We start from the raw sequence: 25,308 nt of genomic DNA, 5'->3' as shown, positions 1-25,308 counted from the left end.
GCCAGACTGACACTCTAGTTTTTAGGTGCTATGAGTTTCAGTTCCTTTTCCATCTCCCATCAGACCACACTGGCCTCTAACTCTTCCTAAGAGATTAGGGGGGGGGCAACCTCAGTTTGGGTCCTGTTAAAACTGAACAGCCAAAGCAGAGGGATATTAAGGAGATCTCTTTGGTACTCCACTAGAGACAGATGCATAACCAGAACATCTCCTGTAGCAAGGAGAGAACAGATGTTAATTGGGCCTCCTTAACACTATGCCTCATCCACGGCTTTCCCATGCTCCCAGGTTGTTTGTTTTTATGTGAGTTTCCAGCATTGCCAGAGATGTTCTGGGTAAAAGGCTGCAACTCCTGAAGGCTCCAAAATACTGCAGAGCTTACAGGAGGTTTCTAAATATATTTTAGGCCATATTTATTTGCAATCATTTCTACAAATCGGTAGCATCTCCAGCTATTTCCCCTCATCCCTGTGACTCTCAGACATTTCATTTTTCATTCTACAAATACCATGTGCACACTCGTTCCTTGAGCAGTGGGCGCACAGGGAAGCACTCAAACACTGCATCCTGCACCTAACTGGGAAGAGTTTAATTGTGGAATCAGCTTAATTGGCACATTCCCAGGGAACCAGTTTACCCTAATGATACTTATTGACAATGACTTGCTCAATTAGGCCGGTAATTTTTTGGATGCATGCAGGTAATTAAGCAGCTCTGTTATCTCTGCCCAGTGACATGCTGTAGGGATACCTCAGGGGCCCTGCGTTAACGTTCCACAACCGAATGGAAGGGAAGGTTTTGGAGCAATATTCCCCGCACCTGATGGAGTTGCCTCTTCACTGGGCACTGCTGCAGCATCCCTGCCCGAGAAGATTTACCTGTCCTTGGAACTCAAAGACACTTGACGAAGAACATTTATTTGAATGGGGAGATTTTGGTCGAGTCCAGATTGCTCCAGGAATGAGGGATTTTCAGAAGTGTTTCCGTGGGGAGGATAATCCCAGCCCTTTCAAGATGCCATGCCCACCTCCTAACCCCCAAGATCACACAAACTGGTCACTGTGCAACAAATACAGTACAGCCATTTCCAGAACAGGCGCCCAACCTAATGCTGCACTGAGAGGGGAGAAAGCAGTTTGGTTTGAACACGAACCCAATCAAGTCCGTTCTACAGTCCTTCACCTTCCTCTCTGCACTCATGCACATGGTGCTGATCACAGGCCGAGGGGGACAATTTCTGTGGAAGCCCCACAGCTAATGGCACCTCACTGGTCCGGCCCTCGTGAGGCTAACAGAACTGTCTCCCCTCCAAGAGTGCTGGCTCAGCAAAGCAGAACGGCTCTAATGTCCCTCTTCCAGGGCCCTATCATGTTAAAGTGAACTCTCATCACGCGCACAGCATCACAGGCTTCTTCCTAAACCTGCTGGCACTTGAATTCTCTAGTTCCACGACTTCATCTCCACTCGGGGAAAGCAGTCTTTGTTCCTTTGTAACTCTTTAGTGATCCGGCAGCTTTGGAAAGCGACCGGAGACACATTCATTTCAGCTACAATTTGGAGTCTTCTCTCGGAAATCCACGTAACTGGCATGACGACAGCCTGCCGGGCAGCCAGATTTACAGGGTTCTACCAAGCCGTGTAACTAGACTACATTGCACTGGGCCGCAGGCTCTGCTCAGAGGCACACATGCAGCTTCCAATGAAGCCGAGTTGGGCTGTGTGCAAGCATCCATGGACGGAACTAGGCCCACAGTAATTGCATGTTCCTGCAAATTCCTTGGGGCCAATTCACCCACCCCCACCCTCATGTGGTGCGGGGGGATATCACACCACACAACCACAAGAGGTAGCAAGGAGGAAACTCCATGTCAAGTTTTCCTCTGATTGCTGCACAGCAGAGGGGGATTTGCCCCCCCCCCCATCCACTCTCAGAATGAGCGTTTTACACCAGACCATGTGTACGCAGAGGATCCACCAGTGACCAAATGCCATCCAATGCAGAAGCCCAGGGCCCGTCCACCATCTCGGGCCCACCAGCTCCATGGAGCCAATCTCCGGGGGAGGCTGCTGCCTGTGACTGCCCCGTCATACCTCCCTGAAGATGGGATTCCAAGGCACAAAGGGAGTCTAGCTCCTGTCAGGGTAACTCACGCCCAAGTATTCCCTGAGGAGGTGGTGAAGAGAAAGATACGAGACTCCCTGGCCTTCCCCCTGCTACCTACAGGCTTCCATGGGCTCCAAGGATAGACTGCATCTCCTGCAGAGATCTGGATCCCCTTGACAAGGAGAACTTCATGAAACCTCTCACTGCTTACCATGCAGAAGACAGAAAACCCTTCAACTGATGCTATGGACATTTCGCCCTTTTGAAGTAAATCTTTCCTAGTACGGTAATCCCATGCAACTAAAGGATGAATAGTTACAAAAAAGATGTGCCCTGGAAAATGGAGCTTTACCCCGTGAATAGTGTCTTTTACACTTCAGAAGATCTACTGCAGCTCTGCATAACATTTAACATCACCTGGGCAACAAATGGCTGCACTTCTTGTACTTTACACCCACAGTAGCAAATAAGTGGCTGCTAAAAGTCTATTGCAGCCTATTTTGTTAAGTGCTGCACATTGCTCAACCTGGTCATATGCTGGAATAGTCATTCCCTTCACACTACCTTCAGTGACATCACTTCCAATCTCAATTGCTTGCTCATTTAATTTTTTCCTCACTGACAAGATCCTGTGTTTTCATTTATTTACCTGACTCAGTCGCCTGGTTGCACCTGCTCAGTTTGTGTCATTTTGCTGTTTATGTCTTGTAACTTCTGTAATGAAAATACTTGGCACCACTTGGTGCCAACTGTACCAAGAAATTGTTTCTTCCTCTGGCTGAGGAAATCTGAAAGATTTTGATCAAATTGTACAAAATCCCTTTAAAAATGCACAGCTGGCCAACTAGGAAGACAGAACCTGTGACATGAGAACGCAGGTCCTCCTAGAGTACCCGGTGAGTGAAAAAGGAGCAGCGTGATGTTTAAGTCATGGGGGGAAGCTGTTTGGGGGCTTGTTTTATTTAGATCTTGCAAACATCTCTATTCCTATTGAATTTTTCTAGGCCTCCATACATTTGGGTTTGAACTAGTTTGACTGCGTATCTTTGAAAGAGGATAGATCAGGCTCTTACTTCAACTATTTGTTCTACTACAGAGCTTTAGAGTAAAGACAGTGGTTGGGTTCTATTATTAAGACCCTAGACTCTGTTCAGTTCCCTTGAGTCAGTGTTTGGATGGAAGAGACATTCAATCTGAACCTCTGGATGTTTACCATAAGACAGACAGACCAGTATTGGCAATGTGTAAGCCACTTCCCTTACCATGAGATGCAAGCTCCTACAGATTCAAGAGACAGAACATTTCCCAGTATACATTATTTGGGAGCTATCCAAGCCTCTTATGCCCCTCCATGAACACTGTACTGTGAAGTAGGGAAGTGCTATTTTCCCCCTTATACAGATGGGGAATGGAGGCACAGAAATGAAGTGATTTGCCCAAGGTCAGGCAGGAAGTCCGTGGCAGAACAAGCACTCAAATCCTGGTCTCCCAAGTGATAAGGGATGGGACAAAGGTAGTGGGCATCTCAGTTGCATCAAGAACATCACCCGAAGCCTGGACTTCTTGCTGCTCCCTTTAGTCTTGTGATTTCAAATGAAGACAATTTAAATGCACGCTGTAGTACTTCCTAGCGCGCACTCTCATGCCCATTTTTCACTCCATTATATGGAGATGCACTGCGGATGCCTTGTCCAATTTAATTAATAAGAGGAAGATTGTTGAAACTAAGTCTACTATTTTCAAGCAAGTAATGACAGCAACTGAAACCAGACCTGCCAGAGATCCCAAAGCCCCTTCTAGAATTCAAGGACCCATCTCCCACCCGTTACTCTTTTGCCATAAATACAAATGTAGGAACTAGACACCTTTATTATCTTCCTTGCAGACACAAACACAGGACAAGAGCAAAAATACCCTCTCTTGAGCATCATTCTTTACCTACAGACTATACTAGTCTGCTCCTTTCAATGACCCTTCCCCCTGCTGCCAAATATTTTTACTTTTCTATGTGTTCAGTAACTTCCTTTTTATTCTTGATTGTCACCTACTTATTTCCCACTCCACACAATCAACCCTCCTATCAACCTGTGAGACTCTCTCATCTTTACAAAACGCTCCCCAAAACGGGATTTTATAACCAAAATTGAATCATATTTGTAGTTTATTTATTTGTACGGACAAGTTCCATACAAGGGAACGCTTCTTTCTCCTCTACCCAGCTCAGCTAACTAGTATTCTTTATTATCTGTATAGCACCAACAGGGTACTAAACTAAGTGCTTTACAGACTGGTATAAAGGAGCCCAATTCTGCTCATGCATCAGATTTACACTGGCATAACTCCTTTCAAGTTACTCCTGATTTATACTGGTGTGAGAGTAGAATCAGACCCAGTCATTCCCCTAAAGAGTTTCAAGTCTAGACAGCATACAAACAAAGGAAGGAGGAATGAGAAGGGTCTATACAAGCTCTAATTTTAACTGTAAATTTGCATTCTACTCAAATTTCACACAACCCAAATGGCTACCAATAAGAATTCAAAACTAACCACCACCAGAGTTTTCTATTTGGGAACTTAAGAAGCATCATTCTGCTTACTGCTTGTTTTAGTGTTTCTTTACCTTCGACAGAGCGACCCCGACAAGTTACCATGGCTTCTTGGGATGGCAAATGCCTAGTCTCATTACATGCAGTAATGCTGTAGCTGTGTCGGATATTATAGAATATCTTTTACTGGACCAACTTCTGTAGGTGAGAGAGAAGCTTTTGAGCACACACAGAGATAGCTTGTCTCTCTCACAGAGACTGGTCAGAAATTGAAACAGAAATTGGTCCAGAAAAAGATATTGCCTCACCCACCTTGTCTCTCTAGTCTTAGAAGAACATGAAATGAAGACTTAGGCCATGTCTACACTAGAGAGCCAACAGTAGCACAGCTCTACCGATACAGCTGTGCTATCGCTTATGTAGCCGCTCTATGCTGATGGAAGAGCTCTCTCCCACCGGTACCTCCACGAGTGACAGTAGCTATGTCATGTCCACGCCGGCGCTTCTGCCAATGTAATTTATGTCACTCGAATGGGGGAGGTGTTTTTTCCACACCCCTGAGTGACGTAAGTGACACCAACAAAAGTGGCAGTGTGGATGAGCCCTAAATGTAACCTGACTTATGTGCAGCGAAGTGCCTCAAGACTGGACAGAAAAGAAAGGAAGCACACTTCACACTCTGCCTTTCATTGTGTGTCCCCCCTTCAGGCATCAGTTACGCTGATGGTTCCTGTGTCTGCGATTTTGAGCGTAAGCCATGAAGATTTTTTTCCTTCAGTTTCCAGGAGTCATTGAGCCCGGCTTACCTGCACGTTCTCTTCCGTCACCTCTATTTCAGCTGTGTAGATGTAATCAATCAGCTTACTCAGTGTTTGCCCATCAACGTCTTTTATTTCAATCTTCTTTGCTTTGCTTTCAGTCATGTCTCCTGAAATTCAGTTCAAAGAGGCCATTCAGTGTTTGCTTGCTTTTCTCCTCCCCTTCACCTCAATTCCCCATAAGCCCACTGGAAACTCTCCCTCCACCCTTAATTAAAAGATATATTGAAAGTCCTGAACACCGTCGCCATCCCTGCAGGTCCAGTATAACTGGCAGAAGTCCATTAGTGCCACATTCTAATCATCAGAGAAGGTCATCATGAGGCAACAAGCGAGACTTTCCTCCGCTCAAGGGTTGTATGCAGTGTTTTGCAGCCCAAGAACGAGAGAGAGAATGCCAAGACCGGGATAGTCTTCGGACAGCCTGTTCTCATGAGACTTCCAGGTCAGTTCTGCAGACTGACGAGATGGGCCTGGTTCAGATCAATCAGTTTCTCAACCAGGCAGGGAGTATATGGCAAAAAACTCATTGAAGGGAGGCAGGCGACAGCCACCGACTTCTGGGGAAGCCAGGCGGCAGCCGCTCGCTTCCCGCCCGGTCCCAGCTGGGAGGCAGGCAGCAGCCACCAGTTTCTGGGGGAGGCAGGCAGCAGCCACCGGCTTCCCGCCCAGTCCCATCTCCTAGCTGGGAGGTAGACGGCAGCTGCCCCAATCCTGAAAAGCAGGGCGCTACCTGTCGGCTTCTTGGGATGCTGGGCAGCAGCCGCTGGCTTTTTGGGAAGCTGGGTGGCAGTTGCCCACGTTCCGCCCAGTCCCAACTCCCAGGTGGGAGCCCGGCAGCAGCCTCCTGTGCTCTGCGAGCTGGGCTCACAGCTGGGTGGCTGCCACCCATGCCTTGGCTCTGAGCTGAGAGAGCCCCTTCCGGACCCTGGTTTGAAGATGGGCAGCAGCCAGCTGCTGCCTGCCCACATCCCGGGTCCCAGCCTGCAGGGAAGCCTCCTCTGCCCCAGCTCGGATTGGGTGGCAGTCGCTCACTTCCCGGGCTGACAGCCAGGCGGAAGCTGCCTGCAACTTGCCCAGGTGGCAGCTCCCCTCCCCGGCTCAAAGCCTGGTGCCCAGAAAGCCAAGTGGAGAGCCCAGCGGCTTGCCCAGTCCTGGAGCCGGGCTTTACTCGCAGGTTTACTTGTCAATTTCACTGCTCTAGCTGAGCAACTGACAGTCCCAGATTTTATCAGTACAAAAATCTTGAGAGGAGCCCATGCCCCAGGCCTGCACCCCCCCTAAGGACGGCCATGGGGAGCGCTGCTATCTTCTGAGCCGCTAGTGCCTGCTCAGACCTCACAAGTTCCCACCAGTGTGAGGAGAACACCACGTGACCCTGCCGTCAGGCCATAGTGATTGGCTGGCGTTGACCTTTGGTCTTATATGGAGGAAGGTGAGGAGGAAGGATGGGAGAAACAGCAGGGGGTTTGTGATCTGCCACAGCCACACAGCACTGCAGAACACAGAACTCTCCTGCTTTACAAGAAATACAGTCGTCCAGTAGTAAAGGGGGGAAAAGATTGTATTTCTCAGAGTGGAAAATTGAGTGTTGGGATACTTATTAAAATTTTCAGAAGTTCAGGGGTACTTGCTACTTAAAAGGTTGAGAAACAGATAAATTTCCACATGAGGTGGGTGTGTGGCTGAAGAGAACCTCCTGAGAGTCACCCAAATACATATGAGAAAACAAAGGACATGATTAACTGCTCCCATAGAGAGCTAAGCACAGAAGGTGACAAAGAAGTTGTCCTTTGATACGCTGTAAGTATTAGTTATGGATGAATTTAAGGGCCTCTTCCACAAACCTCCCAAAAGCTGGGGAAGCATGACAATCTCTGCCATCTGCAGAATTACCAGAAATCACCAGTCCTTTGCTAGCAATTTATCTCTCTGCCAATGAGACAGTCATTTTATCCAGAGGGACAGGCCAAAGGAAACCCAAAGTTAACTTGGAAGAAAAATAAATAAATAAAAGGACAATGCCAAGAGCCTCCGTTGGAGATAAACCTGTGTCTGCTCAGTCGCCTATGAATGCAACCCCGATGTAGCTGACTTTGGGCTTGATTAGAAACAGTTGTGTGCACGTGTGTGTGTTAATTAGACGTATGTTTCAGTAACAAAAGAATACAGTGGGAATTGCAAGAAAGGATCATTGACGCCACTTCTAATGACCAGTTACAGAAGGTTGTATCACACATCTAAGTTTTATCATCAGCATCTTCAGAAGCCAGGGAAGGAAAACAACTCCAGCAGCAGAAGTAAAACAATAGAAGAACAAAATAAGACAAAGGAGAAATGGAGGAAATGTCAAATCTTGAACCAGGATATGAATAATCATTACATTAAGAAACTCGGTGTTGCTGTGGGATTCTGAGGAATAATTCTGTATGCAATCTCTGGGAAAAATAATTAATCTGCATTTATGTAAAGGAAATATTCAAGTCATCTTTGACATGACAGAGCTTCACATACTAAGAGCACAGCACAGGGCATGGGCTAAGACAGATACAGAAGGGCAACCGAGTTTCAACAAAGCCCTGACACTGGGAACTACACCTAGCTGGGCTTAATCATACAAGTGTCATGAATTATATGATGTATGAGTAAGATGAGCAGGACCTGTCCCTACATAAAACCAAGTGACTTGAAAGAAACTCATACTGATACAGTGTTTGCATTGAACTGAATGAATTTAAAAAAAAAAAAAAAAAATGCAATAATCAAGTTCACATATAGGAACCCAGGACATCCTAGGACATCAAAAGGCCCATACATCTGTGAAGTCAAACTGGATCCCTGATGGTATTCAAAACCGGTGGGATTTTTAACCTTATCCCTTTTTATGAAACAAATGTCACTTCAAAAAAAAAAAAAAAAAAAAGAAGAATTCTCCCCAGCTGAAGGAAGGGTTCTGAAGAAAGGATATTACAGGTTGGTCCATTAAAGTCTCCCAGGTGCTATGGTAATACCCTTTATCTATGCTTGGCTTCAGAGCAGGCAACGGACTCAGCCCAGACACTGGCATGTTTCTTGAAAAAAGGGGCAGAGGACAGAGTCAGATGCATTTATGCAGAGATCAAGGCATGAATAGCTCAGAGAGACAGATCTGATAACATCATCTCCCTTTATGGCACTCATACCACACAGCCAACAAAAATAAATACCGTGCGGGCTCACACACCCACCCGCAAGCTGCTAACCCATTGTACAACTCCTCCACTATCTGCAGTTTGCATTCTGCTAGAGCTCTAGATCACGATTTAAAAAAAAAAAAAAAAATCTGTCTTGTGCTCAGCTCCATAGCCAGGGCAAGTAGAGCTGCAGTGATACAATCTACCCCCTCCACATCCCAACAGGTCACTCCAACCCGTGCCACTCGTCAGAAGGCACCGCTTTTCACATGCCTTTTATGCTTTGCAGCTGGGAAGCGTCTGAACACGACACTGCGAGCTGAAAGGGAAGGCGGGGGAGGGAAAGGGGAGAGTTAGCAGGATAATAGAAGTGGGTGATAAATGCTTCCATCCAAGCCCAAGCGCGCACATTCAATACAAATATAGCATTTCCTAAGGCATCTTTGGAGGTGTTGGAATGACTGGATGAATTAATTTAACTCATCGCATATGTACCCTTTCAAAAAAAAAAAAAACAAAAACAAAAAACAAAAAACCAACCTATAAGGTCTTTGACAAATCAGATTCAAGCCATGCTTGCTTCATGCCTTAATTCAAAGCACTGCTATTAATTAATTTGTGTTAGGGCTGTCCCTAGGAGCAACTGATAAGGTCCCACCGTGTTAGGCACTGTACACATCAGCTAATCCCTGCTCCAAAGAATCTAAATAGAGAAGACAGACAAGGAGTGGGAGGGGAAACAGAGACAAGAAGTGACTTGCCTATGGTCACACAACAGGTCAGTGTCAAAGCCAGGAACACAACCCAGGTCTCCTGACTCCCAGTCATGTGCTCTACCACTGGATCATGCTGTCTTTCACCACTGATTAGACTTTGCAATTACTGATCCCCCATCTGTAAGCACTTTATATGTATATACCCGTAACCTCGCATCCCCCCTCAATACACATTAGTGCCTGTCCTATTTACTGGAAAGCCAGTGCCCTCTCTAGCTTGCATTAACTCAGTGGGCTAGTCAGTTCTTCTCTCTCATTTTTTATATTGCCTTGTTCACGGAGCACTGCAGCCCGTCCTGCCACATTTCTTGTGCTCCACGTGGACGTATCTGGTTCATAGCGCTAGCTCTTTTTTGTTGTTTTTTTTTTTTTTAAAACCAAAGATCTGTTCAAACTGGCCTGTGAGGGGAATCCACAAGAGTGTCAGATAACACAACAGCAGCCCTTTCACACACAAAAGAGGAAGGTAGATTTTGAAGTGATACCTCAGGTCCAAAGAGAAGACATGGATTGCTGCTGACTGCTTCTGTGCTTCCAAAACCCAAACACAACATTCTGCAGCAGTGGTCCGAAACGTTCCTGTCACATCGCTGCCATTTTTGCAGACATTACTGGTGTGATCTGGTTTTGTTTTATTTCAGAATGTTGTAAATTATAATTACCATCTTTGCAGAACAAAAGCAAAACCATCTAACCTCCATGGGAAGTGCTTTTAAAAAATAATGAAGGGAAAGCAATCATTTTAGGAACACTGGTCTAAATTCAGCTCTGGAATTCGCAGGGGTAAATCCCATGGACTTCAGTGGGAGGTGGACCTGCTTATTCCAGAGCTTCAAAGGGTTGGTTTTAAACAACAGATAACTAGAAGAGATCAGCTGGCAAAAGGCACTGGCATAGGGAGCCCTTCATCTCAAGGTCATTGGTTCAAATCCAGCCCAGGTCTATCGTGACTGAGCATTGCTGAACAGCAATGGGATGGTACCACATAGGGAATGAGTTGCTGGCCTCAGTTTGATTCCTGCTTGTCCACAGTCTTGTTTTCTGCCAGCTGTCCCAATGCGCATCCTCCTGATGCACATGGCAATAGGGACTTTTCCCCTGTCGTGAATTCCTCCTGCCCCTGGAGGAGGTCCCTTCCAGGCCAGGCATGACGCACTAGAAGAGGCTTTCACAAACAGCTTGCTGCTGCTGCACTGGTCTTGTGGATAAATACAGGAGCTCTGTTTCCCCAGTGCTGTCAAGTTTCATCTCTGAGCAGTAACACAAAGAAAATGAAGACTATTCGGCGTATCATCGTAAAGGGTCACTCTCCAGAGAGTGAAACAATTCTGAGGTGCAGAGAAGTTCTTCTGACCTTGCAGTAGGGAGACCCAGAACTTAAATATGGGAACAGCCAGCCCTAAACTGAACCAAGGAGAGGCCGGACAGTAACCTAGTGCTCAACTTGTTTTACAACCAGAGCAAGAGCAAATGGTCATAGTTATAACTATAGCCAAAGGTAGTTTAAAAAAAAAAAAAAAAAAGGCACATGATTGTGGTTAGATGGTTACTGTTTAACTTTCAGATCGGAGCATTACTGGGCCTCACAGAATTCCAGTACAGGAACAGCAACAAAGCCTACCTGCCCTTATTAATGCCATTAAATCATGGTGGCTTTTTCTAGCAGTCATGACCTCTAAGGATCAGAAGTTTCTCCTGGGCTCTGTTCTTGTTAGGTGTAATAACTACCAACTACCACAAACAGTAGCAAATACTCTCAGAGGCTCACAGCCCAAATCTCTGAGCTGTGCACTCTTTCCTGCCTTGCTCCTTACACATAGCAGCATTATTACCGCCAACATCAATTCCCAAGATACAGGCTCAGCTCTCAGAAAACTTTAGACAGATTCTTACTAACTTAGATCTCTCAGCCTGACAAAGAAGAAACCCCCTGGCAAACATCAAGCAGCTGTCAATGCACTCCTGCTTATGCAGATGTACATCCCACAACGTCAACCATCAATTTTTTTTTAAAATAAGTAAATGCACCTTCTACTTCCCACATCCCAAAAGCCACCAATACATGTGATACCAGCAGAACACCAAGCACAGCACACGATGAATTCACATTTGCATCTCCCCCTTTCTCATTCAGTCAGGACCATGTTCTGTCTGGCACAAACTTTTTCTGGCTCCACTATGAGCTTTTAAGTCATGACAAAGAAAATACATTTTGCAAATGATCAGCCTGATTATTGGAAGTGCTCAACTTCTTGTTAAAGCGAACAAACAGGCCCAATCTAAGCATCTTTTGAAGCAGGAGGCATCCATGTAGGGACACAAAACAATAGCGCTCTGCTCTGTTCTGACCCTCCTCCAACACTGTGGTGACCACAAATCAAGGAACATCACAGAACATTCCCAAAACTGGGTTTCCCACACAGCAATACATTGGGCTGAAGTCAAGCTATCAAAAAGTCGTTCAGGGGACCTTAAAATACAATCTGTTTTATTAGTGAGTATTTGGGTTTCTTGGTTTTTGTTTGAGGTTGTTTTTTTTGCGGTGGCGGGGGGTGGATTGAGGGAGCAGTGTGGCCTCCTGGCGAGCTGCTCCTTTCAAGAGGAGGAGCAAAGAGCAGATGGCCCAGGTGGAGAGGGGAGCCAAAGGTCTCCTAATACTGAGGGCAGAGCCCTGCAAAGAGGCAGAGTTCGGTGAGGTGGCAATATTGAGTGGAATTATTTGAAGAGGGGCAGAACTGTCTGGGGTATAACTGATCTGTTGGAAGCACAGAGATGATGGGTCAGGTGGGAGCAAAGATTTGCCCGTGGAAATTCAATGTCTGGCCAAGGAGCTTAGGACCAGAGGGGGCACTGTAGTGCAGGTGCGTTGTAGTTCACTGAGCAGGTTGAATCTCAGTTGAGTTCAGTCTTGTGGAAATATTCCGTCCCTGTCCTCAGAGGATTTCTCCTCTCTTCTTGCTGTTTTTACCTTCACAGAAGGCCTAACCTTGCCAACGCTCAAGGGATAGGTAATTTTGCTTACGTGAGTAACGTTAATCGCGGACGGGGTTTCCCAAGCCTTGGTCCGACCACTGCCATTGGAGTCAATGAGATTGCTACCATTCACTTCAAAGGGAGCAGAATTAAACCAACACCAAACGCTTCTGAAAACCTCCATCCTTTGCGTCCAAGTGTTTGTAGGACCAAGGCTCTTGGACTGTAAGCTCCGAGACAGACTTAAGAGGAGGGGGAGGGCAACATGCGTTTGAAGTACCATGCAAATGTATGGCATTGTATAAAAGCTAGATATAAATAAATGAAACACAACACACTTCGTTTTTTTTAAACGCCCCAAATTCTGGACTAGAAAAGTCAAACATCTCATTTCAAAAAGCTACCTGCCAACCCACCTACAATTCCTTCCATGTCCCACGTGGCGGCTTAACTACACTGCACAGATCTCCCACCTGAGAGACTTACATGCCACCATATTGTCTTTTATCAAGTGCTGGCAGCATCCTTCAACCTGCACAAGACACGGTCCCCTGTCCAAAGGGGAGTTAGCCTAGCGACGTTCAAGCACACTCATCGGTATAATAAACTATAGACTGCACTACTTTTCTTCCAGGAAAACACCTTTGTAGAGCCCCAAGCCCACTCCATCTGCAGCAGGTTTTATCATGAGGCATGACCACATGTCCCTCGGCATCTGAAGCAACTGCAGTACTTTGTCTGGAGGCAGAAAAAGTACCTGTAAACATTGCACAAAAATAGGGGCTGCAGGCTGCTAGGACAACGCGATGGGCTTCCATCTCAACGGCTTCAGCAACAATCACCACATCGCAGAGGAGTCGCTTGCTGGAAAACACCAAAGAAGACAACATGGTTTTAGAACATCTGGCCATGCAAAGGGCCCGCTGTAAATGCACTTGGAAAAAAAAAAAAAAATCGAGCAGAGTTCCAACATCACAAACAAGTTACCTGAATCGTCTAGCAAGATCTGCCAACTGCTGGATCCTAGGGGGAGGTTGAAGCTCAAGGAGACAACCAGCCCCTATCAACTTTTGTTTCTGGAGCATTTCTTGCTCCCATCCAAAGCTGCCTGCAACAGAACCTGGACACATTCTGTTTCACAAAAGGAAGGATTTGGGAGTCAGGCCACGAGGTCCTGAACCCCATAGTTCAGACTGCCTCCATCTCCCACCATAGTATGGCCTGGAAACGGGACAAAGGAGCCTAGCGGGTCTGCTGCTATATTGATCTACCAGCCCCATTCCCTCACAGAGCAAGGCCATGGCCGTAATACAGGATGCTGCAGCTTTAGTCTCTCCACAGAACTGGGAGGTGGGAAAAAAAGGAAGAGAGTTCCTTCCTTACCCACATGCCACAATAGGCCTGGTAGACAGAGAAGGGTTTAATGCTACAGTACATGAACAACAAAACGTATTCTTCAGGTCTACGTAGCACACAAAGGGTTCCTCCAGTTAGTCTCACGGGTGTCACCACAAAGTGCACTCATTCACTGGATTCTGCTATTCATCTTGAGGACTGAGTTTAATGCATGAGATACACAGGGTTGGGAGCCCAAAACTTTCCGAGTTCTAGTCCCAGTTCTGCCACTCACTCACTGCATGGTTTTGGGTAAGTGTTTCATGAATCCATGCCATTTTTCTCTCTCTCGCAGCTCTCCTTTGAAGATTTGTTAATTGATGTTTGTACAGTGTTTGAGATGTAGCCTGTTAAGTGCTCAGTATGATCATAAACCAGTATAAAAATATCTGGTCCCTATTTGAGCATCTAAATGCAGAATAAGGGTGCTCATTGAAGGTGTCACACTAGGAAAAAGATCAGGGTTTAAAAAATCCAGATGTCACTGGTGCATCCCACTTGCTCTTCAATATGGCTTATTGCACTTTTGCTTTAGAAAACCCCTGTATCAAACAAAAACCACACTTAGCCTTCTAACAGATTAGGTACGTCCCCTGCATTTTGTGAAAGGCAATAAAATGACTCCCAAAACACAGAAGGTTACAGCTGGAAACATACAGGGAAGACCACAACTAGAAATTGATAAGAGATGGTATGTTCCATATTTCTACCAGCTTTGATGGTAATAATATGGTGGTGGTAACGAGAGCTTTTATGTGAACAAAATACAATGCAGGCTGTGGAGATCATTCATTACAATCTAGCAGGAAGGAACCCAGTTTAGTCCCTCCCTGGGATACTATCACCTAAAAGTGTGTTTCATGCAAATAAGTTTTCAATTTATACTAGACGAATATGCCGAGCAACTAACCTGTAGCAAATAGGTTAAAGGTCTCATTGTCCCCCAGAGTTTAATCTAGACTTTCTATAAGGGATGACTAGATAAATGGGAGTTAAATCACAGCTATTCAAGGTAACCATTGCCACAGACTGACAGTATTACTCAATCCTGGTTCAAAGCAGTGCACCATCCAAAAATCAGGAGTGTAGACTCCAGAAGAGCAGCAGGAGCTGAGAGAAAGGAGTGCCTAGGAGCATTCGAAGATGCAGTCTGAAAAACAGGTACTTAAGGGAAACTCTAACCTTATGCAGTCAGCTGAGTAACGTACAGAATCTAGCAAGACACAGACACCAGGAGAGCAGCACCATTAAAGCCTCCACATATCCCCACTTCACTTCAATCAAGAAAGGAATACAATATTGGATTTTCAGTGTAACTGAAGCAGCCTGGCACTCAGCTGCACAGGCACTCACATTCCAGTCTCCTGGTCCCTGTGCGAGCAAAGGGCTAAAGGAAGACTGAAAAGGAAATGCACTCAGCTTCACGAAATTGTAAGAAGGGAAGGATACTTCATATTGCTCTGTGTTATGCCCCCCCTTGGGCCAGCCCCAGCACAATGGTGATTGCTGCAGAGAGAGAGAGGATTCCTGTCCTTCTCTTTATAGGAGAATGTATATTTTAGAAGGGACAACCTATCCCATCCTTAAAAGGGAGTTAATTGTTACCCTCATGTGTGTGTTACACATTTTTCACATTAAATAAAGACAGAATACCAAAGATACCGGGTTAAGGATTCTCATAAGGCATATATGAATGAAAAAGTCAAATTCTCACTGAAATTCAACCTGCTTCAAGGGAAGATGACAGACTCCAAGAAAAATGCTCAGTGTCACCCACTGAATGGCTGACATATGCAGGCATCTTTTAAATAAACTTATTTTTTTTAAAGTCCATTTAAAGTAACAATTCTTCTCTTCCTCCTCCTCTCTCCTCCCCCACTTGATTAAGGTTGTGCTGGAGTTCTTTCAGCACGGTGACGTTTTTTAATTGGCCTGTGGGTGGTGTGCGCTTTGTTTTGTTTTTTCACTTTGCAGAGCAAAGCTGAGATTGAGCGACAGTCCAAGAGAATGAGAATTCCACTTTAGTAATCCTCCATCTGTAATTACACGTAGGTGCTTTAATATATGTAATATTCTATTATTGGTCTTCAAGCCGCTTGCTCTGTTGAGAATCTAGTTTGTGTGTGGATTCGCTCTAAGTACCAGGAAACCTTAACCCAATTGTTGTTTGTAAATGGCAGATATTGCTCCAAAGATGTTTGAGACACACAGCTGGCTTCTTCTGGACAAAGAGGAAGACAGGTGTGTGGGTGAGAATAGCGGTGCTCTGTTATACTTTGGCTAACACCTTTTGTGTGACATCCTTTTGTGCCAAAGCTAGCACAGAATATTTTTAAGTACCCCAAATGACCTCCTGTTCTGATCAGCATGTGTCTGATAAACCAAAGAGGATGCATGTTACGTGGGAAAAGTACCTCCGTAATTCATTCATGACCTTGAATGCCTTTCCCATGTGAGAAGGATTGACTGTTACCATGGGCTGGTCCTTCTCCTTATCTTCAGTTTCATCAGGCGACTGGGAACTCTGCTTGATGCTGAAAAGAAGGATGAGAGGGAAGGGAAAGTTTATGCTTTTTCAGTGTGGTTGAATCAAGCATAATTGAATTGAAAGATAGCAATAATTTACGTTAATATAGCACGCTCTGTCCTGAAGGACCCCCACTGCTTTACAAATTATGGCCCTACTCCTGCAAACACATGCGCATGCAAGTAGTAGGAACAGGACAACTCACATGGGTAGAGTCACAGACACTCTCATCCCTGTTTCTAGGATCAGTGTCTATATATGGAAAGCATCGCTGAAAAGCAGCTACTGCTGGTTGGTTGGTGACAGCCAACCAGCCAAGAGTGGGAAGGGAAAGAAACATGAGCCAAGCACTTGAGGACAAATTCCAGTCCTAGGATACGTTCAAGTTGGGGATGCGAGTCACAGCATGAGGAGACATGCTCACGCTAGCTCTGATCAAGCTGGCGCACTAAAAATAGAGTGTAGCCACAGCAGTGCAAGTAGCAGGAAGGGCTAGCTGCCCTGAGTACATGCCTATGGCCTCTGACAAAATCATACTTGGGGTGGCTAGCCCCTTCCGCTGCTCACGCCACTATGGCCATGCTGTATTTTTAGCATGCTAGCTCAATTAAAGCTGGGAATCATACCCCCAGCTTGAAGTGTAGACACAACCTGAGGGTGTGCTTTCCCAGCAGTTAACTTGAGTGATCACTCGTGTGTTACCCCAAACGTGACACGTGTGCACAAAAATCTCTAACTCGAGTTCAGTGCTGCTTTAAGCTTGAGCTAGCTAGCCAATCGGAGGGTGGGGAGCGGGACCTGGAGCTTGAGTGATGCATCCCCCACTGCATTACCAACTTGAGCATCAACAGCTCATCCAAACTGATCTGTGACTCCAGGGTTGTTTTGCAGCACGGCAGCTCTCACTAGAGCTAGGCTAGCTGATGTGCAGTAACTAAGGTTGCCACCTGTTCAGGTTTTTCCAGGATCACCCCCATCCTGTCCCAGGAAATCTGCAAGCCTCCCCAGGACATTAAAACTCCCAGATTTTTTTTTTTAAACAGTTGTGTAATTATACATCACCCTGATCCTGCTCAGAGATGGGGGCGCCACAGACAGATGGCACTGCGCACCAACGGGGGCGGGCTCCAGGGGCAGACTCACATGGCTATGGGGAAGGCAGTGGCAGCAGCAGGAAGGCTAGGGTGCTGTGCAGTTGGACTGCCCCTGGACCGGGCTGCCTCTGTGCCAACCAGCAGCAGGAGCTGGAAGAGACTGAAGCTTGGGGGCCCAGCCTATGAGGAGGTGAGGGTCTGGGCCTGGCCTGGGGACCTGCGTGTCGGGGGCAGGTGCTCCGGGCTGCTCTCTGCCCTGGCATGATGATGTGCAACTGGATCTCTGGCATTAAGTAATAGGTATGTTCTGGGTTTTTGCTTCTCAGGAGGTGGCAAGCCCTCCAAGTAACACAAGTGTACTAATTCCAGCTAACTACTGCAGCGAAGACATGCCCTTACAGGCGCTGAGTCAGCAAAGCATTTGATCTGAAAGTTAAGCAAGTGCATAACTGTCTTGCTGCAAAGGAACAGACTTAAGCACAAGGGGGCCAGTGTCCACCCAGAGAGCAGGACTGTGGTTTTTCCATCTCTCACCTGAAAGACACACACACTCAGTAGACTGCACGGAATGCACTGTCGCTACCTCTACAGAGATAAGTCAGAAAATTGGAATTGAAATTTGTACAGAGTCCCCTGCGTTAGTTTAGAGATCACACCTCATTCTGTGTTAAGTTTAGAAAATAGGGTTTAGTGCAGATAAAATGTACAGGAGGGATTAACAAACTAGAGCCTTCTTTCAGGACAGCAAGCTATACAAGCAGAAGCAGATTGGGCGAATGTATTCTGTCTAACCAGGACCATTCTAATCTGGAATCTTAAGGCACATCTGTGTCCTCATTACCTTGTTCAGAACATAGTCTTGCACAGAAGAGGCTGACACAAGGGCAACACCAGCCTCTGCGATTTAGAAATATGTTAAATTATTCTGAACTACATGTTTCCAGTACTGCAGCCTCCAGAATGAGACGGTCGTTCTATTTAAGTCCGTAGCCCTTTCTCCAGACTTCTCAACAGCCAGAAACAAAAACAAGTCAAGCATGATTTTTCCATCTCAAAAACCAACCCAAACTGACTGGCAGTGCTGTGGAACTAATCATACATGAACACTTCATCAGGGAAGAACAGTAATCTGGGTTTCCCCTAAAGAGAGCACATCCCCAGCAGGATTTTGGTTATTCCACTTTCCTCTGCTGCCTTTATTATATGTATTTGCTTCCCTCAAAGTTCCTCCTCCACCATAGAACTGAGGACTTGTACATCATTTTAAGACACGTGGTTACTCACACTTCACAACACTGTAGAAGTTCACAGCCCAGATCTACTACTTCATTACCAAGCATTATTCCCTCCATTACCCCAGACTGGTTCCTCACAACTTGCTCACAAATGTCCACTGTGCCTGTCCTGCATGCCCCATGGCAACACAAAGCGGTTTTCCCCATTGGCCAGCTCAACTGGTCTTTTCAGCGGAAAGCATTGTGTGTCTATTAAAAAGAGCACTTTGAATAGCAGCATATTGCGTGCCGTTCCGATGCATGCCTGCATATTGAAAGGGCTGCAGTTCTGTGCCCAAGCCGAGCCTTCACCTGCAAACCCCAAAGAACAGCCAAGTCTGATTCCTTCACCTTGCCCATCAAGTCCAGTTTTTCCAGCCATAAACAAACAGCAAAACTTCTTGCAACATATCATGGAGTAGGAGCCCCTTGTTTAGAGCAGCTACCCCAAATGCATTTTTTTAAACCATCCAATTAGCTTAATAAATCTGGGTACAGAACAGAAAAGGCATCTCTCTCGTTAAATGTTTACTATTCAATTTATGGGTATCAGGCAACACCACAACCAACTTCTCTATCCCCTAGCAAAGCTTCATCCTTTCTGCACCTTCACAAACTACTCAGGGTACTCATATGAAGGAAATAGCCTACTGTATTTGGCTCATCCATAAGTTACCACCCTACACAATGGGGTTTTCTTTTTAAAGGGACACTGTCAACTTATAACAGTTAAATTTTGAATTTATCAGCAAGCTCTTGAAAACCTCAGACCAACAAACGTTTTGACCACAGATTTTAAGAATTCCAGTACAAGCCATTGTTTTTAAAACAAAAACAAAACCTCCCTCTCCAGTATATGAAGCCCAAATGTGAGGAACCCAACAGTAGAAGTGATTTAAACTGATTTTCCCTTCCAAAACAGAGAAATGTAATGAGCAAATGAACAGGGAGTGAAACCCTGGCCCCACTGGGGTACATAGCAAAACTCCCAGTGACATTACCAGGGCCCGGATTTCACCCAGAACAGTGACAAGTGGATTTTTAGCATTTACACTGTTAATAGTTTAAACTGATATCAGTAATATTGCTAAAAGTATTGATTTGCTTACAACACTTTTGTAATGTGGACAGCATCTATTTACGATTGGGACACATTAAAAACAATTATCTGCTTTCTTTTTTTTTTTTTTTTTAAACCTATTATTGTTACAGGTAATCTCCAAGTTTATTATTACCGAATGATTACAGGTAAAAATATTTTTTTAGTTTGCTTAATTTATGCATCTGACAGTACTTTGAATAAAATCAATTGCACTGTTTCCCCGGTGTAATCAGTGTTATCCCCTCCCCAGTTTTTTTTTTTTTAAATATAGGTGCTTTCTGTCATGTTGCTATATGTAAATCCCAGACAGACAAAAGGTGAAATTAGCTTTCTAGAGCAGACAGAGTACTTGAAACTTCTCTAAAATCTCAAACTGAAAATCAAAGCTTTCTTCTGACACCCATTACCCGCAACAGTCCTGAGTGACTGCGGGGGGGGATAGGTCTTCCTCCCCAGTTTCATTTACTTTGTTCATCTGACAGCACTAGGCCATGTGTAGGTTAGTGTCACAGTTTTGCTGTCTATATACCCTACCCCAGGCCCTGAAAAAGGGCATTTACCAGAAGAAGAGCGTGAAACTGAAAGCGAACAGGCAGCAAACACATATATAGATGCACACAGAGGATGCAACAGGATTCAGAAGTAGGGTTGTTTTGTGGCACTGCTTTGGAGTGTGCCCAGAAGACCCTTCTACAGTATTGTCAAGCCTAAGGATTCAAAATTCCTGAGACTGGACTAAAAATCATGAGATTTTAAAAATAGTCCCTTCGGGTTCTTTTTATTTGCCTTCTGGTACTGAAGCCTTTAAGTTTCACATTCAAGCTTCTCTCCAAACTGGAGGAGAGGAGGGGGCGAGGTTGTTTTAACATGAAAGCTGATGTTCTCATATAATTAACTGACTGCAGGAGCTGGGGCTATAAGAAAGCCATCCAATATCCTGAGGCTCACCATAAAATCGTGAGAGTTAGCTGAAAGCACTGCCAACACGTTTAACATTTTTTTAAATCAAGTCATGCCATGTAAAGTACTCTCTCAAAGATTAATTTTTTTTTTTAAGTGAGTCAGTTTTTAAATTCAGGTTGGCAAGTGCCTTTAACATATCTGCAAATGACAAGATTTCCAGTTGATCTTGTTCCTCAATGTATTAAGGAGGCTTAGCTCTAGAATGAAGATTTCCGAGAGGCACAAAGCCATGTGCACCTTAGCTTACATCACCCTCAAATGTCCAACAACTCACAAAATTCAAAAAAGTACTTGGAACATTTGTTTAATAAAAACCACATTCTGCCACTAAACAAGGCCCACCAAGCAGACAGAACTGAACTCATTGGTTACAAAACCCTTTCATGGATTTCTTTCCTACAACGGTAAGAGTTGTTATGATCAAAAAGCATTCTATGAAATTAGCGTAGAAAAGCAAGGGATTAAACTCTCTGGCTGTTGCCCTCTGTACTCCAAAAACACTGGTTGAACCCACAAAACATTCCCTTCATTTGCGGCCCAGATTTACTTTTGAGACAATTCTCTCCATGAAGCTTCCATACATCTGCATAGCTGACATTCTAGTTTAGCGTTCATAATAATCAACTCGGAGCTAGGCATGTTGGATTCTATTCTCACCCCTTCCACTCACTCAGTGTGTGACCTTGAACAAGCAATTTAATTTCTCTGATGCCAGAACGGCAGCAGAGGATTCCCCTGGCATAGGCAAATCCCCAAAAGGGGAAAGCCAATAGAGACAGCTCTATGCTACCTGCACCCCAGCTATCGTGAGCCAACAGAGCAGCCTCTAGAGGTTTTGAGCCTGCTGTAAATTCCAGTAGGTGCCATATTGTTACACAGGAGGAGAACTTGACCACAAGCCCCGTGTCAATGTGAGGGGGCTATTCTATATCTTCTTCCAGCCTCTCTGCAGTTCTACCCATTGCCCAGCCTCCAATTTTTGAGGGCTCCTCTTTTATGAGCAGCCCCAGTTCCTACCTCCAGTGTCACTCAGAATTTTCCCAGGCAGAAGCAGTCATGACCTCACCATTTCCCCAAACAGCAGCAGTGAAACTAATTAGAGTCCTATTTAAGATGCTGCTCCCACCCAAGCAGCGGCAGGTACACTAGCAGGGGTCTATTTGCAGACTCAGACGACAAGATCATGGCATTGTTTCACCTTTGCAACCTGAATGGCTCAAACATAATATTTCAACTATGAAAACTTTGATTTCTGCAGAAAAATCAGCCTCAGTCCCCTTTCTGACCTCTCCCTTCACCAGGCAAAATTCCCCAATTACCAATGGGATTTTCAAGGCACACACTATTAAATGTGGTCCATTATAACATAGTAAACTCTGCTCCTCCACCCTACCGATACATACCACCAAATAACATGGCCCTTTTCCCCTCTCACTAGCTTCTTGTTTGTCTACCAGCATCAGCAACAACAAAAAAACCTAATCCTGCATTCCTCTGACACCCAAACTCCCAGAGGAGGGTCCAAGAGGAGTCCAAGGGTGCATACAGAACACAGAATCAAGGCCATCAACTCTTCCGGATAGAGAGTTTGATCATCTTCTCCCTCCACTAGCTGGGGCAAGGCAGATACAAACCATTCCTGCAGGAACAGCATGCATATTTACCAGCACAGTAGGGGACGGCAGTGTGGTGAAACAACTTTTACTGGCATGACTTTGGAACAGCTGCTCTAGCCACAAGCTAGTAATACAGCTCATGCAATGTGAGCCCCAATAAAACTTTATCACATGAAAGGTATTTAAGATAAATTTTACAAATCTAATGTTTACCAGTGGTGTGTACGCACATCTGACGATACAGCTGGGCTGCCTTAGTTACCGCAGTAACTACATCAGATTGTCTTTGTAGGCAATGGAAAGGAAAATAAAAATATTGCAAATACACAAAACTCCCTCAAAGCTAAACAGTCCCCTGGGCAGTTTTTACCACACAAGGGGACTGAAAAACCTGAAGGGTGAAATCCTGCTAATGTTGAAATCACTGGGGACTTAACTCCATGAGTTTGGAGTGGCAAAAAGTTTTCAGCTGATCCTTAGGATGTGGGAAGGGCACGTTTCCACATGCACATCCCACAGAATGGTCAAGTGGCTCAGCCCACTGAATCACTCAGCTGCCCAAGGTTCATGCAGACACTAAGGGATATGGCCCTGGTTTCTATACGGGAGCAGATGATGTACTGCTTCTGGCTCCTCCTTGCAGCAGAAAAGCTCCACTCTCACAGATGCCAGCGTGTTTGTTAGAGGAGTGGTTCTCAACCTTTCCAGACTACTGTATACCCCTTTCAGGAGTCTGATTTGTCTTGTGCACCCCAAGTTTCACTTCACTTAAAAACTACTTGCTTACAAAAATCAGACAAAAATACAAGTGTCTCAGAACATTATTACTGAAAAATTGCTTATTTCCTCATTTTTACCATAGAATTATAAAATAAATCAACAGGAATATAAATATTGTATGTACATTTCAGTGCAATACCTGAGCTTGTTTTTCACTTGTGAGTCTTGTCTAAAGCATGTAACTTCATTTCACATGGCCCCATGGCGCATTTGCCTGGCTTGCTATCCCCTAATGCTGTCCCTGTACTTGCAATCCCCCCTAAACCCATCCATTGACCTTCCCCCGCTGGGGGGCTGCAACCCCCAGATTAAGAAACACTGATCTAGATGGGTTGAGAACCACTGTGTTAGATGATGCTGCAGGCAAGGCCACCTCACCGACAGGAGGGGATTTTTATGACGCAGAGGAAAAGAGCAGTCCATGACTGGATCAGGAATCACCACAGATCTCCTGGAGGGGGAGGAAGGAATGATGGGAAGTCTGATCAGTCATCTGTCCAACCACAGAGAGATTTCCATGATGTTAGAGAAGCTACTTCAGCAGAGACTGATCAATAGTGTTTCCGCTACAGAGGATTGATTACATGAAGAGCTGCTCTCCTTCAAAATGGCTGCCCTGCCCTACTGTTCTCAATGAGGCTGAACCTAAAAGCGCCTACATTCAAAATGGCTTTGTTCCCAATGGGAGGATGGCGGCCCCTGAATACATAGGTGGCCAGCAGGACTACAAACACTTTATATACTAACCATAATTTTATGGCTGTTGCATGATGTTACTACAGAGAGGGCAGCGTTAAGGTTTTTTGGGTGCCTTAACTGCGCATTTCCATCCCTTGACATGTCAGATTTCTTTACATTTAACCTTAACCCTGAATTTCCTGGGTTTGTTGTGCCTATTTATGGGCTAATTACTGCATCCTTGTAATGGTTTTTACTCTTACGTTCCTGACAGGCACTCAGCCTTAACTCCAGTCCAATGTAACTTTGATCTGGGATTAAATTGAAGTGACCTCTTTTACAAAGTTAAGAAAGCTTATTTATCATACAGAACTGCGAACCATATTGACAGAGCCATCTTCCTCATTTTTAAAGGAGGCTTTTATTATGATGATGCACATCACAGCCAAAAAAAATGTGTTTTTTGGTCTAATTTTAACTAAAGAAAACAAGTAGAAAATAAAAAGAGTAGTGTATTTTACCTCTAGAAGGAGTGGCAAGAAATACATGGAAGCAAACATTTTTTATTATACTTACTATTTGCACTACTGTATTTCAATCCCTCAGACAAACTAACACCCGCTCTACGATGAGGTGATGTCAGTGTTACAGTTATGGTACAGGTAGAAAAGATTGATGTAGTAGCTATGAGAGAGCACCAGCTAATCAAATTTTTTTTATTCTTTTTTTTTTTAAAAAGGAGACATGAAAATAAAATAATTTTAAAGAATATGGACTAGGATTGTTAAAAGAGCATAGAGGAATTAGCTTGTAAAATACCCCCAATATTCAATAGGAATTTGACACCTAAACCCCTTTGGATTCTTTGAAAATGCCAACTTTGATGGGAGGGAAGGAGGGTGCAAAAGTGGGGGAGGCAGATTTTGCAGAGGATCTGAAAACAATGAACAGAACGGCTAGTTCTGCTGCTCTCCCACACTTTAAAAAAAAAAAAAAAATAGGAAACGATTGTTGTTTTTGAGGTAAATGTTTTCCCCGTACTTTGTTAAGGTGTTTTTTGTCATTGCCTATTACTACAAAATGGATACACAAAACTTGGTAAAATATGCAATTCAAGTATATGAAAAATATGAGCAACAGACCCCAAAAAGAACATTCTTTTTCACCCCTGAGAAAAAGCAAACTTGATAAATTATAAAGATAGAGTTCCACAACATAGGATAACAAGTTTAACCCTATATAACTGAGCATTATTCAAATTCAACATCAACATCACAGTTGCTTTCCAATGCAAATATTAAATTTCTCAGAAAATACTATGAAGAGACCACCATGTTTATGCAAAATCATCCAAAAGCATTATTTTAAATTATAATATTGGAAGATTTAGGTTTTCAATAATTCTTCTGGTGGATTTTTTTTTTGCTTGAACAGTAAGAGGTGTTTAATTTCAGAGGTAAAGAACACACATTTTTGATCATACAGTTGT

General features: G+C 44.6%; 1 protein-coding gene across 1 annotated transcript in view; it reads right to left on the bottom strand.

The window, feature by feature from the left end:
- KLHL3 (kelch like family member 3) overlaps nucleotides 1-16,327 on the bottom strand; it is a 57,967-nt gene extending 41,640 nt beyond the window's left edge. The window contains exons 1-3 of the mRNA XM_067566256.1: nucleotides 16,200-16,327; nucleotides 13,148-13,254; nucleotides 5,457-5,578 (exon numbers count right to left, since the gene is read on the bottom strand). Coding sequence (XP_067422357.1) covers nucleotides 5,457-5,578; nucleotides 13,148-13,254; nucleotides 16,200-16,261 — 291 coding nt within the window. The 5' untranslated portion in view covers nucleotides 16,262-16,327. The remainder of the gene's footprint in view (nucleotides 1-5,456; nucleotides 5,579-13,147; nucleotides 13,255-16,199) is intronic.
- Nucleotides 16,328-25,308: the final 8,981 nt, after the last annotated feature.

Source organism: Emydura macquarii, unplaced genomic scaffold (genome assembly GCF_026122565.2).
Source record: "Emydura macquarii macquarii isolate MOO-44397 ecotype Brisbane River unplaced genomic scaffold, CSIRO-AGI_Emac_v2 contig_2768, whole genome shotgun sequence".
In the NCBI taxonomy this organism is placed as follows: domain Eukaryota; kingdom Metazoa; phylum Chordata; order Testudines; family Chelidae; genus Emydura; species Emydura macquarii.
This window is presented reverse-complemented; position numbering and strand designations above follow the sequence as displayed.